We start from the raw sequence: 15,909 nt of genomic DNA, 5'->3' as shown, positions 1-15,909 counted from the left end.
GGCCCAGGAACTCTCCTTACTCAGAAGTGCATGCACGCTTCTTACCCACAAGGTGCTCCCTGGTGCAGAGTCCACTTTTGTACTTCTAGAATCCTGCCCACAACTCCAGCACAGTCTGTCCTCAATTTGACACTGCCTCCTCCCCTATCACTCGGATTCCACACTAGGACTCAGTTTCTGTCTGTGTTGTCTTTATGCTGCCTGGCGCCATCTGTGGTCTGCATACCTCACTCTGCCTAGCCAGGGAGGTGACTCCTGACTGTCCAGCCCCAGAAGGCAAGAGTCCTTCTCCTTTCATTTTCACCTCTGATTTAGTTCAAGTGCTGCCCTATCAAAGTACCATGAACAGGGTGACTAAGGACAAATATACTGTCTCACTGTTCAGGAAACAAGAGGCTCAAAATCACAGTGTCAGCATGACCCCTTAACCTCTAGGGGAGATCCTGCCATGGTTCTCTCAGTTTCTGGAAGGCCCCATTGTCTTTTGGTTTGGGGGAAGCATGGCTTCCATTTCCATCATCCACTACCATTGCCACCATAAGGTGTTTCCTCTTGTGTGTTTGTGTCCCATACTATAACAACATTGCCCATGTTAGGTTAAGGACCCACTCTCTTCCAGTGTGACTTCAGGATTTTGATTTCTTGCTTCTTCCATGGTCATATCCTATAGGAGCCTACTCATAGGTGTTGGAGGTTGATGTTCAACATCTCTTTGCACTTAGCCGAAGTCAATCCATTCTGCCTCTGCATTCCTACTTTGTTCTACCCTGAGCCTGATTAAATATACAACTCACTTATTTGTTTTCAGGATCTGAAGCTGATTGGAATAAGTCTACCTAAATCTACAGCTGAAGTAGCTGAGAACAGGGGGAAGAACCGCTATAACAATGTCCTGCCTTGTGAGTGATTTTATTCCTGTCTTCCCTTTGTCACTGGTCATCTCTTGAACACTATATATATGGAATCAATAATACCCACTTGCTGTCTTCACAACCATTCAGTACCAGGTATCCCACAGCCATCTACCTAGAATGAGCTAAGTACTCTATGAAGAGATATTACACTTAATTTAATCCTTACAACCACAGTTTGTAGAGTAGGTGGTGGAATATTCATTTCACAAGTGAAGAAAATAAACCTCCACGTTAGGTGACTTACTCAGAGTTGCATTCTTCTCATGTTCAGTTTGTTTTGTTCTGAAAGGGGCACCAGGAAAGCAGGTACAGGGTCGCACTCTCTCCTTGCCCAGATCTTCGATCGGATGATAGATGATTGATAGATAGATGGATGGATGGATGGATGGATGGATGGACGGACGGACGGACGGACGGACGGACAGACGGGTAGGCAGACGGACATATGGACAGATGGGTAAAATTCTAAATTTGTAGTTGTGGAGATGGCTCCATCAGTAAAGTGCTTGCCGTACAACCGTGAGGACCTGAGTTCAAAACCCTAGTGCCCACAGTGCACACCTATAATCCCTGCCCTGCAGAGGGAGAAGAAGCCCTTTTCTGCTTTTGAGAATTGCCTGTGTCTGTTCTTGTGCTGATCAGTTTTGGCTCAACCTAGAATCACTTGGCAAGGAGAGTCTTAGTGAGGAATTGCCTAGGTTATCCTGTGAGATGTCTTTGGGGGGCATTTTGATTGATAATCGATAGAAGACTTAGCCCATTGTGGGCAATACCATTGTGTAGGCAGGAGGTTTTGAATGGTCTAAGAAAGGAGAAATCTTCCTGAGAGAGCAAGCAAGCAAAGGTCCATTTGTTCTCTCTCTGCTCTTGCCTGTGGACATGATACTTTAAATTCTTGCCTTAACTTCATCAAGATTGATGTGATCTGGAATTGTAAGCTGTGCAAACTCTTTCCCTCTCCTATACTGCTTTTAATCAGGGTATTTATCACAGCAAAAGAAATGAAACCAGAACAGCAATTACCCAACAAAGTGAGAGCAAAGTGAAGAGTAGAGAAGGGTTAGTAATGTGAACTCTGCCATGGGAAGTCTGCTGGTGTGAGAGTTAGCACACAGAGAGGAGTATCAGGGGGTCTGAACCATGCTCTGCCAGTCCTTTCTCTGCTTCTTCCCTTAGACTTGTCAGTGGGTCTTGGCCTAAATCGGAAAGAAGTGCTTTTGTAGCCGTGCTGGGGGAGCTGCTGTGTCTCTACCCCCTGAGACTAACTCAGAACTTTGGCCTGGTCTTGGAGAGCTTTGGATCTAGAGTGAGGGCTGGGATTTGATGTCTGGGTGGTGTTTCTATTGAGAAGACCTTTCTTGAGACACACTGGGTTTACTATTCCTGTGCTACTCTGTCCCAGGAGGGTCAGGCAGTGGAATCCATGACTTATCCTGACGTTTGGAATTCCTCGGTTATGATCACCTCTGGCATGTATGCTTTCTAAATGAGAATGATATTTAGAAAATGTGTGAAGTTGGTATTTTAGACCTCTCCATTCATAGCAGTTTTATGCATTCAGTTAACTTTTAAATTTAGAGGGGTTTGTATGTGCATGTGAGTGTGTGTATATGTGTATGGGTACACATGGAGGCCAGAGGTTGACATTGGGTTGTCTTCCTCAATTGCTCTGCCTTTTTTTAATTGAAAATACTTTTTTAATACAATATATTCTGATTAGGGTTTTCTATCCCTCATCTTCCCCCAGATCCTCAATATCTCCCCACCCATCCATTTTTGAGACGGGGGTCATTATTTCTCCTGGATCTTGCTGATTCACTTAGATTAGCTGGCCATGGAGCTCCAAGGAGCCTGTTTCTTCTCTAGCGCAGGGATTATAGGTGTGCACTGTGGGCACTAGGGAGTTGATGATGGAGGTTACTGATGGGCACTAGGGTGATGAGGATGGTAGATTACTGATGGAGCCATCTCTACAACTCCAAATTTAGAATTTTATCCTGCCTGTCTGCCCATCCATCTATCCACCCATCCATCTTTAATTTATTGATTGATTATATGTACAGGTGTGAATGTGCCATGATGTGTGTGGATGTCAGAGAACAACCCATGGGAGTCAGATCTTTCCCTCCATGTGGCCTTGGGGATCAAACTCAGGTCTTCCGGCTTGGCAGCAAGCACCTTTAATGCCTGATCTACCTCACTCGCCCTATGACAGATTTTTAAGGCAGTGGGGAAAGGTTAACTTGGATGTCTTTTCTGCCATACTGGAATGGGCTCTGAGTTCAAATTCTGTTTGTTGTTTCCCCACATAGAAATGTCCCTTCATCTCTGAGACTCCTGATTTCTTTATCTTGAAAGCTTGTGAGGTGGTTTTGAGATGTGAATATGGTTACCCAGCACCTGTCCTGCTCAGAGCAGACCCCCAGGCTGCTGGGAATAAAGGCTTGTTCAGGCTGGGAAGGTGGTGAGAACGTAGACCTTGCTGCCAGGCTGCCTAGGTCATCCTAATTCTCACGCTCAGGCTGTTACACGGCTTCTCTGCGCCACAGTCACAGACTCTACAGGGAGTGTGAAGTGTGAAGCCGTGTGTCAGCCAAGGGCTGCAGTTGGTACTTCTAAAAATTCCCTGTGTGCAGCTTTCCTGAAACTTGCCTTAGAATGAGGCTCTTTCTTTCTTTTAATGCCACAGATGATACTTCTCGAGTCAAACTTTCAGTCCAGACCCATTTGACAGATGACTACATCAATGCCAACTATATGCCTGTAAGTGGTGGCTACTCTTAGCCCCGGTGGCTCCTCTGAATCATAGCATTTTTTTTCTGTGTCTTGAATGATGACTGAGCTTTCTGTTTCTAGGGCTATCATTCCAAGAGAGATTTCATTGCCACACAAGGACCTTTACCCAACACTTTGAAAGATTTTTGGCGTATGGTTTGGGAGAAAAACGTATATGCCATTGTTATGTTGACCAAATGTGTGGAACAGGGAAGGGTAAGTATCTTTTGAAAAAAATATAAATTAATTATTGTTGTAGAGTGTATCTTAAAATCCATTTGTTTTTAAAAGAACACTCTTCCCAGATGTTAACACCTTTGTTCTTAGAAAATATGTTCTGTATTTTTAGCTTTCAGAGAGGTTTTACAAAAGTATTGAAAATACATTCTACAATGTTCCTTTGTGAGCGCATATTAATGTCTGTGATTGTATCTGTGCTGGAGTTAGTGAGCGGATGGAACTGGGTTAGTGCAGTGGACACTGTGGGCCTGGAGCTAGGGATCCGAGACCGTACAGCTCTGCTCCTGTAAAGCCTGCCTCTCTGTTTCTAAGCAACCAGCTCCTAAATCTCTGATTCTCAAACTTAGTTTTTGACACAATAAACAAAATTTCAGACTTATGTCTGGGCAAGTCCCAGCAGCCCTCTCTCTTCCTATGTGGTCTAGAACCCTCCTGCCATTTCTGTCACAGATATGATCTCTTCTAGGGATAAAGTCTCACGTTTCCCTAAATAGAGATGAGTTGAAAACCATGCTAAATTAAAAATTGTGTGCCTGAAGAATGAGAATTAATGTTACTTCATGGAGGATTATTAATTACGATTCTATTTAGTGTTGGGATTGCCTGGGGCCTTGGCCTCCCTCAGCACATGCTCTGCTGCTGAGCAGTACCCCAGCTCTCAGTGCTTTGTGTTTTGTTTATATGTTTGTTCCTGAGACAGGGCTTCACTCTTAGCTCAGGCTGGACTTGAACTTCATTCTCCTAATAGCTGAGTTTACAGGCATGAGCTTTCATGCCTGGAATAAGGTCTTTTCTTTTCTTTTTCCTCCTTCCTCCTCCCTCCTTCCCTCCCTCTTTCCCTCCCCTCCTCCCTCCCTCCCTCCCTCTCTCCCTCCCTCCCTCCCTCCCTCCCTCCCTCCCTCCCTTCCTTCCTTGTGGTTTCTTTTCTTGAGGAGTGAGAGTTAGCCCCTGAGTCAGTGATTCCTTCACCTCCCTGTTTGCCAGAGCCATCTGCAGGGTGTTTCTCAGCCCTCCTTGTTGAGAGTCGGGCCTGACAGCTCAATGCTATGAGCTGCTGGCGCCAGGTGTTCATCATGAATGGCGCTGTCCTAGGTGGTAACTGGAACTTGTCAGACATAATTCTTTAAAATATATTTTTATTATGTTCTGTGTCTGATGTGTATATGTGTGTTGGAGAGTGGGCATGCCACAGCAAATGTGTGATGTTTCTGGAAATGGGATCTGAGTCCTAGATGCAGGCCTTCAGGCTGTGCAGCAAGTGCTTTTTGCTGCTGAGCCATCTCACAAACCGGATTCATTTTTCTTAAAGATTCATTTATATTATTTGGAATTATTGGTACATATGCAAATCTGTGTTTGGGTCAAACAGAACCAGCTGAGGAACTAAACAGTCCCAATGTCAGCCTCATGACTTTGATGATGGTGGGGGTGTGATTCCTGTGTTTTCATACAACCAATCCTGTGTTCTAGACCAAATGTGAGGAATACTGGCCTTCCAAGCAGGCTCAGGATTATGGGGACATAACTGTGGCAATGACCTCAGAGGTTGTTCTTCCGGAATGGACTGTCAGAGATTTCGTGGTGAAAAATGTAAGTCAAGATTGATCTGAGAAAATTATTGGATATGAATTTGGAAGTGGTATATATGTTGAAAATAACTAATATTTGATGAATGAGAAAAGTATTTTTGCTTCTTCTTCTTTACAGAATTAAAATGCCCATAACTACATGCTCTCTAAGGAGACCCTAGCTTTATTTTTTGAGGGGACTTTTGTGTCTTTCCTGACTAACTGAGTCTCATGAACATGGCTGTGTCAGTGATATGCTTTGGGGTGGGGGCTTGCTGCTAGGAATAGTTCTTACTAATCCCAAGGTTCAGATTCTGGGCCAAATGCACTGTCTTCTCTTCCCCCCAAAAGTTACAAAAACAAATCCGCTTAAATCACAAGACATTCTAGAAACTGAATTTTTCTTTTTTAAAGAGTATTTGAAAGTAGAGAAGGTGCTCTGAGTCAACAATGCTATCTGCCTTAGAGCTTAACATATTGGGGGTCTAAAAGTGTTTATCCCTTTTAATCTGGTCGGCTCAAATTTGAGTCTCTGACATAAAGAAATAACGTGAAATTCAGGCATGGACTCATTAGTTACAGATGAGCGTTGTTTATTAGTTTACTAGTTATTAGTATTGATTATTAGTCACAATCTCAGTGTTGTTTATTCTTAGAAGGTTATTTAGAAGGAAATGAGTAAGCTTTGTGTTTATTTTCATTTCTCTTGGGTATATGTCCAGTGTCTGCTATTTTATTATTACATGTTCTTTGGTAATTTCATACATAGTTGCAGTTCATTTAGATCATATCCATCTCACCAGCATTATTTGTGGTGGTTGAACAATTGGGAAATCACATGCATAGCTAGCTTTTGGAGAATGGGTAGCTAAACTCTGATTTATGTACATACTGTTATCACCATCCAGCGTTTAGAGATACCGTATATGTAGACAACATACAGCCAGGCTTTACGTAAACCCTGCTGCTTTGTTCAGCTGTGAATTCAGCCAACCTGGGATTGGATAAACATAGTGCTTGTATTTAACATGTACAATCAGGTCCTAACAACTATTAAAATACGCTAGGTAATGCAGCTGAGAAATGATCTAAAGTGTAGTCACATGTTGAATGGCAGGGTGTATTCTAGGGAATGTGTCTGTGTGAACACCATGGACTGTACTTAACCCTGGATAGTATAGCCTACTATGCACTTGGGCTGTGTAGTGTATACTGCCATAAGTGTATATGATCGTGTGTGTGCAGGTTGCATAGACACATGGTTGTATTACTTTGAGAACCTGAACATTCACAGATTTTTCCTGGGATCAGTCCACATGGATCCCGAGGAATGATTGTAATTACCATGAGGAGATGTGAAAAACTAGTGTCAGTGGTACATACTAGGAGACAGAGTTTTAAGTTAGCATCTTACTAGGTAGCCAAGCCTGGCCTTAAACTCATGAACCTCTGCCTCAATCTCAGTACTGGAGCTATAGGTTTATGTTACTGTGCTTAGCTTGGGGCAACATATATATTAAAAGAATATGCATATATTCTTTTATAATTTTATTATGTGTATGTATACATACACATACACACTATGCATAAAAGAAAAACCTAGAAGTAGATTCAGTAGTGTTGTATTTTAACAGGGTCGTAGTTTGTAAGAATGAACCTTAAAGATTCCTGAAGATATAGGTAAGGCAAAGTATATGAAATACTACTTCTTACTAGTTACTGATTCTCAAAGACTCTGGTCGCAGGAACTATTTTAGGTCCTTCTTTGGAGATGTTGAGCACACAGTAGCCTGACCACCTCAGTAAGTAAGGTCACAGTGAGTGAGGAACCTTTGAAGTATGTCATGCTTATTTCTGCAGCCTTTGCCCATTTAAGTTGACTGGCATTTCTGTTATCCACATTTGCTTCTGCTTGGGGTTCACTGGGAAATTGGGCATAGAGTTGGCAAAGAAAATGCTGTTGCTCTCATTGTGTTTATATCAAGAAACTACAGATTCTAGAGATTTCATGTTCCCCACTGAAGTCTTCTTATTTTAGGACTCAATACAGGCTTTCACATGGCATTTTCTACAATGGTGTTTTGTAATTTTGTGAAATGCATACATACATTTCCTTCTATAGATGAGAGCATTACAGACAGAGCTCTATTGTTTTGACGACCACCCCTAGTCTGAGTCCCTTGCCCCCTGCCCTCATGCTCCCCTGCCCCTGCCCCCTGCTCCGGCCCCTCTGCAGAACTGCTCCCAAGAACTTCTACTTTCCACTGTTTTTTGTGTCTCCTTCTTTCCTGCTCCTTGCAGCTGGTCTCTTTTCTCAGTAAACCCTTATGATAACATTTATGATGCTGGTTATCTGCGGTAAGGTTCCCCAAGGTCCTCTCCCCTATTTCTCAATCTTTGAATAAAATAATTTATTGATTTTATAATGAATGAACATTAAAAATTAGCATCAGTGATGGAGATGCCCAGTGCCCAGCTGTGGGGGACATATGTTTACGGTCAGGTAGACAAATGAGTATAGTTGAATCAAGGACAGGAAGGGACAGGACTGGCCCCAGAGGCAGAGCTTTGGTAATTCCAGGCACATGCTTGGTCTAAAGTAGAATACAAACTGGTGTAATTGTTAGATTTGTTAAAATAGTGCTCACTGTCTCCTGCCTGCCAGATGTTGAAGTAGCAGACTGTGAGGTGTGTGTGTGTGTGTGTGTGTGTGTGTGTGTGTGTGTTCCTTTTGTAGACCCCTATAGTTCTAAATATTTATTTGCTCGGTGTTTACTGGTTGTGTGTTCCATAGATTATCTGGAAAGCCCAGGACTTACCAGGTGTCTCTTGCCCAGCATGTGCTCACCTCCTGACCATACTTAGGGAAATGATTTTGGGGTTTAAGGGAAATGTCATTTCCAAGTGGACTGAAGAATGGGGCTCATCCAGGAGGAGCATGCGTGTGGCTGTAGGGCTCTTACTGACTGGTAGCTGAGAACAGAAGTGATATAAACTCAAAATTGAGCTGGGTGTCTTTGCTCCATGCGGGATGAGTATCAGGGGCTCACCCCCATTTTCTCGGAACCTCTGCTGCATGTCTTTAGTGGGGCGTATGAAGCCTTTCTTCCTGGCAGTGTTATGAAGATTTGGTGATGGGGATAACCAAATTGGGATTGGTTATTGGAACTGTTCCTGCCTGGCTGCCTGTTGTACTGCTTGTGTGATACAGTTCTCCGGCACTACTTGACTTCTCTCGTGGTATTGTTGGGTACCCTTACTGTCCAGATCTCTAACCCACTTTGTTGGCTTCTAGATGCAGACAAGTGAGAGTCATCCTCTGCGACAGTTCCACTTCACCTCCTGGCCTGACCATGGTGTTCCTGACACCACCGACCTGCTCATCAACTTCCGTTACTTGGTCCGAGACTACATGAAGCAGATACCTCCTGAATCACCAATCCTGGTGCACTGCAGGTATACCTCGTTGGCAGCTCATGTATGTGTGACAACTTAAACTGTAATGGGATTAATGAGCAACACCCACGAGGAAACTCAAGGATAGTCTGCAAGAGGGAACCAGGGACTTAGTCCCTGAGCCAGGAGACTGGATATAGAAGGGAGTTAGCAAGCTATATAGCCTGTGGGCTATATATAAAACCTCCTTGGAACATACTGCAGTGGCATGGTCTGCTGAGCTGAAGGTATTCGCCATCTGATCATTTACAGAAAGCGCACACACTCCTACAATAGGCTTCATAAATAAGTGTAACTTTTTGTCCTAGGCTTTAGGACCATTCAGTATCATGGAGTATGAGATGGTTTAGCAAGATGTTTTGTTTGTGACATTTAACTCAAGTGAGTTCCCCGCCTTGCTTGAAGATGCAGTTGAGCAACAAAGTTTGTGTTAGCTTCAAACAATGACAATGGAGATGTGGGTACCTGTGGGAGAACTGAGAGATCCATGGTGAAGGCAGCTGGTGATGATGACTCATGTCTCTGTTTTCTAGTGCTGGGGTCGGAAGGACAGGCACATTCATTGCTATCGATCGTCTGATCTATCAGATAGAGAATGAGAACACTGTGGATGTGTACGGTATCGTCTACGATCTTCGGATGCACAGGCCTCTGATGGTACAGACAGAGGTGAGGCCCCATCTGCATTTGAAATTTTGCTCTCCCCATCTGTCTCTGAAACATCAAATGGAGTCACATGTTGGGCTTGAATCATTGGACTCTCCTAGATATTTTTGACTCTTGGTTGTATATTTCTTTGCAGGTTCTAATCTAAGTTGTAATTAAATCACCTGACACAATAGCACCAGTGGGAGCACACGTGACACAGTAGCACCAGTGGGAGCACACGTGACACAGTAGCACCAGTGGGAGCACACGTGACACAGTAGCACCAGTGGGAGCACACGTGACACAGTAGCACCAGTGGGAGCACACGTGACACAGTAGCACCAGTGGGAGCACACGTGACACAGTAGCACTAGTGGGAGCACACGTGACACAGTAGCACTAGTGGGAGCACACGTGACACAGTAGCACCAGTGGGAGCACACGTGACACAGTAGCACTAGTGGGAGCACACGTGACACAGTAGCACTAGTGGGAGCACACGTGACAGTAGCACCAGTGGGAGCACACGTGACACAGTAGCACTAGTGGGAGCACACGTGACACAGTAGCACTAGTGGGAGCACACGTGACACAGTAGCACTAGTGGGAGCACACGTGACAGTAGCACCAGTGGGAGCACACGTGACACAGTAGCACCAGTGGGAGCACACGTGACACAGTAGCACCAGTGGGAGCACACGTGACAGTAGCACTAGTGGGAGCACACGTGACACAGTAGCACCAGTGGGAGCACACGTGACACAGTAGCACCAGTGGGAGCACACGTGACACAGTAGCACCAGTGGGAGCACACGTGACACAGTAGCACCAGTGGGAGCACACGTGACAGTAGCACCAGTGGGAGCACACGTGACACAGTAGCACCAGTGGGAGCACAAGTGACACAGTAGCACCAGTGGGAGCACACGTGACACAGTAGCACCAGTGGGAGCACACGTGACTGTAGCACCAGTGGAGCACACGTGACACAGTAGCACCAGTGGAGCACACGTGACACAGTAGCACTAGTGGGAGCACACGTGACACAGTAGCACCAGTGGAGCACACGTGACACAGTAGCACCAGTGGAGCACACGTGACACAGTAGCACCAGTGGGAGCACAAGTGACACAGTAGCACCAGTGGGAGCACACGTGACACAGTAGCACCAGTGGGAGCACACGTGACACAGTAGCACCAGTGGAGCACACGTGACACAGTAGCACCAGTGGGAGCACACGTGACTGTAGCACCAGTGGGAGCACACGTGACACAGTAGCAGCAGTGGGAGCACACGTGCAGATAGTCTTTACTGCTTCTGAGTTTTGAAACAGTCTTTAAGATAAAAGAGATTGCTTATTTTTATTTGTGTATATGGGTGATTTGCCTATATGTATATCTGTGTATCATATGCAGGTAGAGGCCAGGAGAGAACTTTGGGTTCCATGAAAATGGTTGGGAGCTGCCATGTGGGTGGTGGGAATCAAACCCTTGACTTCTGTGGTGGTCTTAACTGCTGAGCCATCTCTCCAGCCCTCAGATGAATCTTTTTAAGTCTTTTGGCTTGGTTTCCAGATTTTAGATTTGTAAGACTGGTAGTTTTTAGTCTTTGTTTCTAATACGATCTGACCCTCTTTAAGCTAGGAGAACAGTCTCACCACACTTACTGAAGCACTAATGCGGGAACCCTCACACACCTTACACAGCCTTGAATGTTTAAGATTCTCAGGGCTCTAGCAGGGTGGGTGAGCAGTGCGAGGGTGCGTGCTCTCTGGGATGTTTGCTCCTCTTGGTGTCCTTGGTAAGCTCATATCTGAGGCACATTCTCATCACAGTGTGGTGGGGAGGAGCTTCCTCAGTGGTGGATATTCCTGGACCAGGATGAGAGCAGAATATTCATTTTGTTTCAGACTGTTACCCTGTACCAATTTAGAAACTTATGAATATGTGCTGTGTTTGAGTCTAGTAGGGAGTGTTCTAGAGGTCTGGATACATCGTGTGCTTTTGGATGAGTTGCACGATTGTGAGAGAAAGAATGAAATTTTGCTTCTGTGTTAGGTTTTCATTTTTCTGCTATAGTTTTTAAAGAATTAGAATAGAAATCTTATTATCTGTCTGCAGAGTCTTCCCTCATCTCTCTTTTTCCATTTTTGTGTCCTTGTGTGTGCATGCGTGCATGTGTGTAACTGTCTTAGATTACTCAGGGTCTCACAATCAACCCAGAGCATGAAAATAGGGCTGATTTAGTTAGCTGACTTGCTCTGGGGTCACATTCTTTTTCTGAGGCCACACCTACCCAACATTTCCATGGGTTTTGTGGATCTGCCATTTAATCCTGCTGCTGCATGGCAATATTTTAACCACGATCCACCTCTCCAGCACCCGATCTCTTTCTCATATTTCAAAAATAAATATATGAAAAATTCGTGTTGTAGGACTACACAGAATACATTTCCCCTCTCTTTTATTTCTCTAACCCACTCCCTAGAGGAAGACCATATTCACCTTTAGATTGTGCTGTGGTTTGAATTCCCACAACCCCTGGGCTCTGGGTTTGAACCCCAATTGGTGGTGCCACTTTGAAACTGGTGGTGCAACCTTCAGAGTCAAGCCTTGCTGGAGGAAGGGTCACTAGAGGTGGGCCTTAAGGTTTTGTATCTGGGTGCCATTTCCTGTCTGCCTTCTGCTTCCTGGTTGTGAATGCAATGTGACCAGCTTACGGTGCTCCTGCTGCCATCTTCCCCCTATCATGATGGGTTGAGCCGGAAGCAACACTTCTTTCCTTAAATTGCTTCTTGTCAATTGGTCATAGCAGCAGCAGGTCACACATGACCCAGCAGGCGCTGCAGGACTCTGTATGCTGTGAATATGTGTACACATACATATATGAAATATTTATTTGGAAAAGTTCAGATCATGTTTTACGTATAATGCTTCCTTATGAGGTTTTCTCTCACAGTACCTGGTTATTTTTCTGGGTCGGCATATGTTTTCTGTCTTTAAACAGCTACCTCTAGATTCTGAACTTGCTGTGCTGGTTTATTTTGCCACGGTTTGGGAGATAGCAGCACTTATTGGTTCTCTCTCCTTGTCTTTCCTCCCAGGACCAGTATGTGTTCCTCAATCAGTGTGTTTTGGATATTATCAGAGCCCAGAAAGACTCAAAAGTTGATCTCATCTATCAGAACACAACCGCAATGACAATCTATGAAAACCTCGAGCCAGTGAGCATGTTTGGAAAGACTAACGGTTACATCGCCTAGTTCCAAAGCAAACGCTTTCCGTCACACCCACAGTGAAGGAAAATGCCCTGATGTGGACATGTGTTTATATGTCTCAGTTCTCAGTTCTTTGTTCTGTTCTGTTAGAACTAACTACCTTGGAGGGCATGAGGCTGTGCGTGTAAAACATGGCAGACAGGGAGTTAGGGCTGTCAGGAGCTATGGACAGGTGATGTATCAATCAGCTGCATTCCTGATTACCCATGTGTTGGGTTCACTTTTTTTCCCCTTGAGAATTGTGGAAAAACCAGGAAAAGTGAGCTACAATTTTATTTTTCTTTTCCAAACAGATTCGTTTTCTCTCTTTCTCACTTTCTCTCTTCTCTTCTCTTCTCTTCTCTTCTCTTCTCTTCTCTTCTCTTCTCTTCTCTTCTCTTCTCTTCTCTTCTCTTCTCTTCTCTCTCTCTCTCTCTCTCTCTCTCTCTCTCTCTTTCTCTCTGTCTCTCATTTTTTTAGGACTTTTCTGTGATTCACATGCTAAAGTCAGGCTTGTGTTGGGTTGGATATATTTTAAGTATCAGAGGTCTATTTTTACCTACTGTATCTTGGAATCTAGCTGATGGAAATACATGACTGTGGGTGTTTACCATGCAGGGAGGGGCACGCGGGGCCTTTTCTGCCTGGGTTTCTATTTGAACATGTGCCTTTTTTGAATTATGCTTCCACAGGCAAAACTCAGTAGATATCTCTATTTTTATATTGAATCTCATAATTGGAGTATACAGAATATTTAAATGGTAACTTAGTATCAGAGGTTTGCCTTCTCAGTAACATTCCTGTTCTCATTAGATTAGAGGAGGCTTTCTCTGTGACCCATTTTTCGCATAGATTTGTATTCCATTGTTTTCCTTTTTTTCCCTCCCAGTTTTCTTCAAAGACTTCTGTTGGTGACATTTTCATCCCATCGCTTGGTTGAGAATAGAAATTTAAAATATCACCACGATACTCTCTGGGGTGGGGTGGGGTTGGGAGAGAGAGAAATTGTCATACCATGGCATACACCCCTTCCCACCCCGTCTTCTACTTTCTCTCATTTCCGTCTTTGGTAAGAAGGATTATTTAAAGGTGCAATATGTGACTTAGTGGTTCACGATGCTCTGGGTTTTTAGTAATGTTTTACTCAGGTTGGCATTTTACGTATGTCTGTGTTTATGTGTGTGTGTCTGTGTGTGTGTGTGTTTTATAGCATGATAATCTGTGAACATTTCAGTGTGAACTCAGATTAACCCCCTTTCCCCCGAAGTCCACTGGCTTTAGACTCTATCTGCAGTGACACACATCAGAATCTACTGTATATATCAATACTAAACTCTTACACCAGTCATTCCTAAGAATTGAGGTGTACAAAGTTTGATTTGTATCAAAGATGTAATTATCATTTTTAAAACCTCTTTTCACTACACTGCTGCTGTAATTACTTTGAGTTTTAAAGAAAATGTAGATTCTTGTTTTGCTTCAGGTGTGTATTCACCAAGAATTTTAGAATTTATGAGGATTATTTTATTGGTACATAATCTGTAAACTTCTCAAGGCATTAACATGGCAAGATTTGTGTCTTTTATTTTATATTGTGGCTCAGGTTATATTTGAGGAAGTTTTGAGTTTATTCTCTAGTAGGCAATGAAGTATATAAGGTCTTATGAAGGAATCACAAGTCCCTGGAGCCCTGGGGCTGTTTTCTGCTGGATGTCATGTTTGTGACAGTGGTCTCCTGTTGGCCACTGTGGCCCCGGGGTAGCCTCCTGGCATTCTGTTCTCTGCACTTGACTCAGCAGCACTTTGATGACTGTGTGTACATGATCATGAGTATTTGAGGGTCGTAGAGGGTGAACCGTGGTGCACTTAAACCCTTGGCGTGATCAGATTCTAGTGCTGTCTGTGTTCTGCTGCCTTTCCTTCCAGGTACTGAGAGAATTGAAAGGAGGGCTCAGAATGTCGTCGTGCTTTGGGGGAGAATTTTGCTTCTCAAACGGAAACTGCACTTTTTGCCAACTCCTTTGCATTTTAATGTCCATTTACTGTCAGGTCTTTCAAGGAAAGGACTGGCCAGGGCGGGTTGGGCCCCTTGACTCCACCTCACCGGGGACTTTGACATTGCAGTTGTGAATCAGGGAAGCCTTGCTGTCCTAAGGTGTGAAGGAGTGAAGCTGAATGTGGACTTATTAACCCCAAATCCCATTTAATCTGACCCCTAGCATGTGCTGACTCTGGGGTGCTATACAGATGGACCTGTCTGGTGATAGTTCTGTGCACCCCCCCCACCTGCTCAGTGTGTTAGGAACCACTGTAGTGAATAGTGGGGGGTCAGATCTGGTGCAGTGCCTGAGCCTTGCCTTGACTGCCATAGGAAAGGCGGAGGAAAGGACTTGCCCCAGCAAAGTCCTGTAAAAGATTGGAGTCTCTTAAAAAATGAAAATAACATAATTATAAACATACTGTATAAAAACACAGAAATCTTCTCTGCTTCTGCCTGTGTGGATCTGGAAAGTCCCTAGGCCCCAGCCCCAGCAAGCCACTCTCACATGTTCTTCCCAGGCCCAGGGAAAAAAGCTAGTTAGTGGCAGAGAGATGGAGAGTTCCAAATAAACAGGTTACACGAAGGTCACCATGCCATTCTACATCCGGAGGAGGACTGTGTGGTGGGGTTTGCCTAGCACAGTCAGTGGAAAGGGAAGATTAGCATGTTGGTAAGAAGATCATGTGACAGAAGCTGAGGCTGGTCAGAGGTGAGGGGAGAGTACTTCTCTCTGTATGCCCCCAGCTCTCAATGGAACTGGGAACCAGAATTAGAAGAGTGGTGGAATTGGAATGATGGAGCTCCCTGCTCAGATGTAATGGCTCCACAGAGCAAAGCAGCTGGTGTAGGACTCACCGTCAGTGAAAGGGCCACAGACTAGTGGCCAGCTGCTGTGCAGGACGTGGGCCATTGATGTCTTCTAAGACAGAGACTTTTCCTCCAGAGCTGAATCTAGTGAATGGGCAGCAGAAGGACATTTGGTGTCTGTTCTCTGAGGCCACTTTGTGATC

General features: G+C 44.4%; 1 protein-coding gene across 1 annotated transcript in view; it reads left to right on the top strand.

Moving 5' to 3' along the window:
- Ptprj (protein tyrosine phosphatase receptor type J) overlaps positions 1-14,954 on the top strand; it is a 161,946-nt gene extending 146,992 nt beyond the window's left edge. The window contains exons 18-24 of the mRNA XM_075961257.1: positions 809-899; positions 3,604-3,677; positions 3,771-3,905; positions 5,400-5,519; positions 8,793-8,953; positions 9,487-9,622; positions 12,706-14,954. Coding sequence (XP_075817372.1) covers positions 809-899; positions 3,604-3,677; positions 3,771-3,905; positions 5,400-5,519; positions 8,793-8,953; positions 9,487-9,622; positions 12,706-12,864 — 876 coding nt within the window. The 3' untranslated portion in view covers positions 12,865-14,954. The remainder of the gene's footprint in view (positions 1-808; positions 900-3,603; positions 3,678-3,770; positions 3,906-5,399; positions 5,520-8,792; positions 8,954-9,486; positions 9,623-12,705) is intronic.
- The last annotated feature ends 955 nt before the right edge of the window (positions 14,955-15,909 follow it).

Source organism: Microtus pennsylvanicus, chromosome 2 (assembly GCF_037038515.1).
Source record: "Microtus pennsylvanicus isolate mMicPen1 chromosome 2, mMicPen1.hap1, whole genome shotgun sequence".
Classification (NCBI taxonomy): Eukaryota; Metazoa; Chordata; class Mammalia; order Rodentia; family Cricetidae; genus Microtus; species Microtus pennsylvanicus.
Note: the sequence above shows the minus strand (reverse complement) of the source record. Positions and strands in the feature narration are given on the sequence as shown.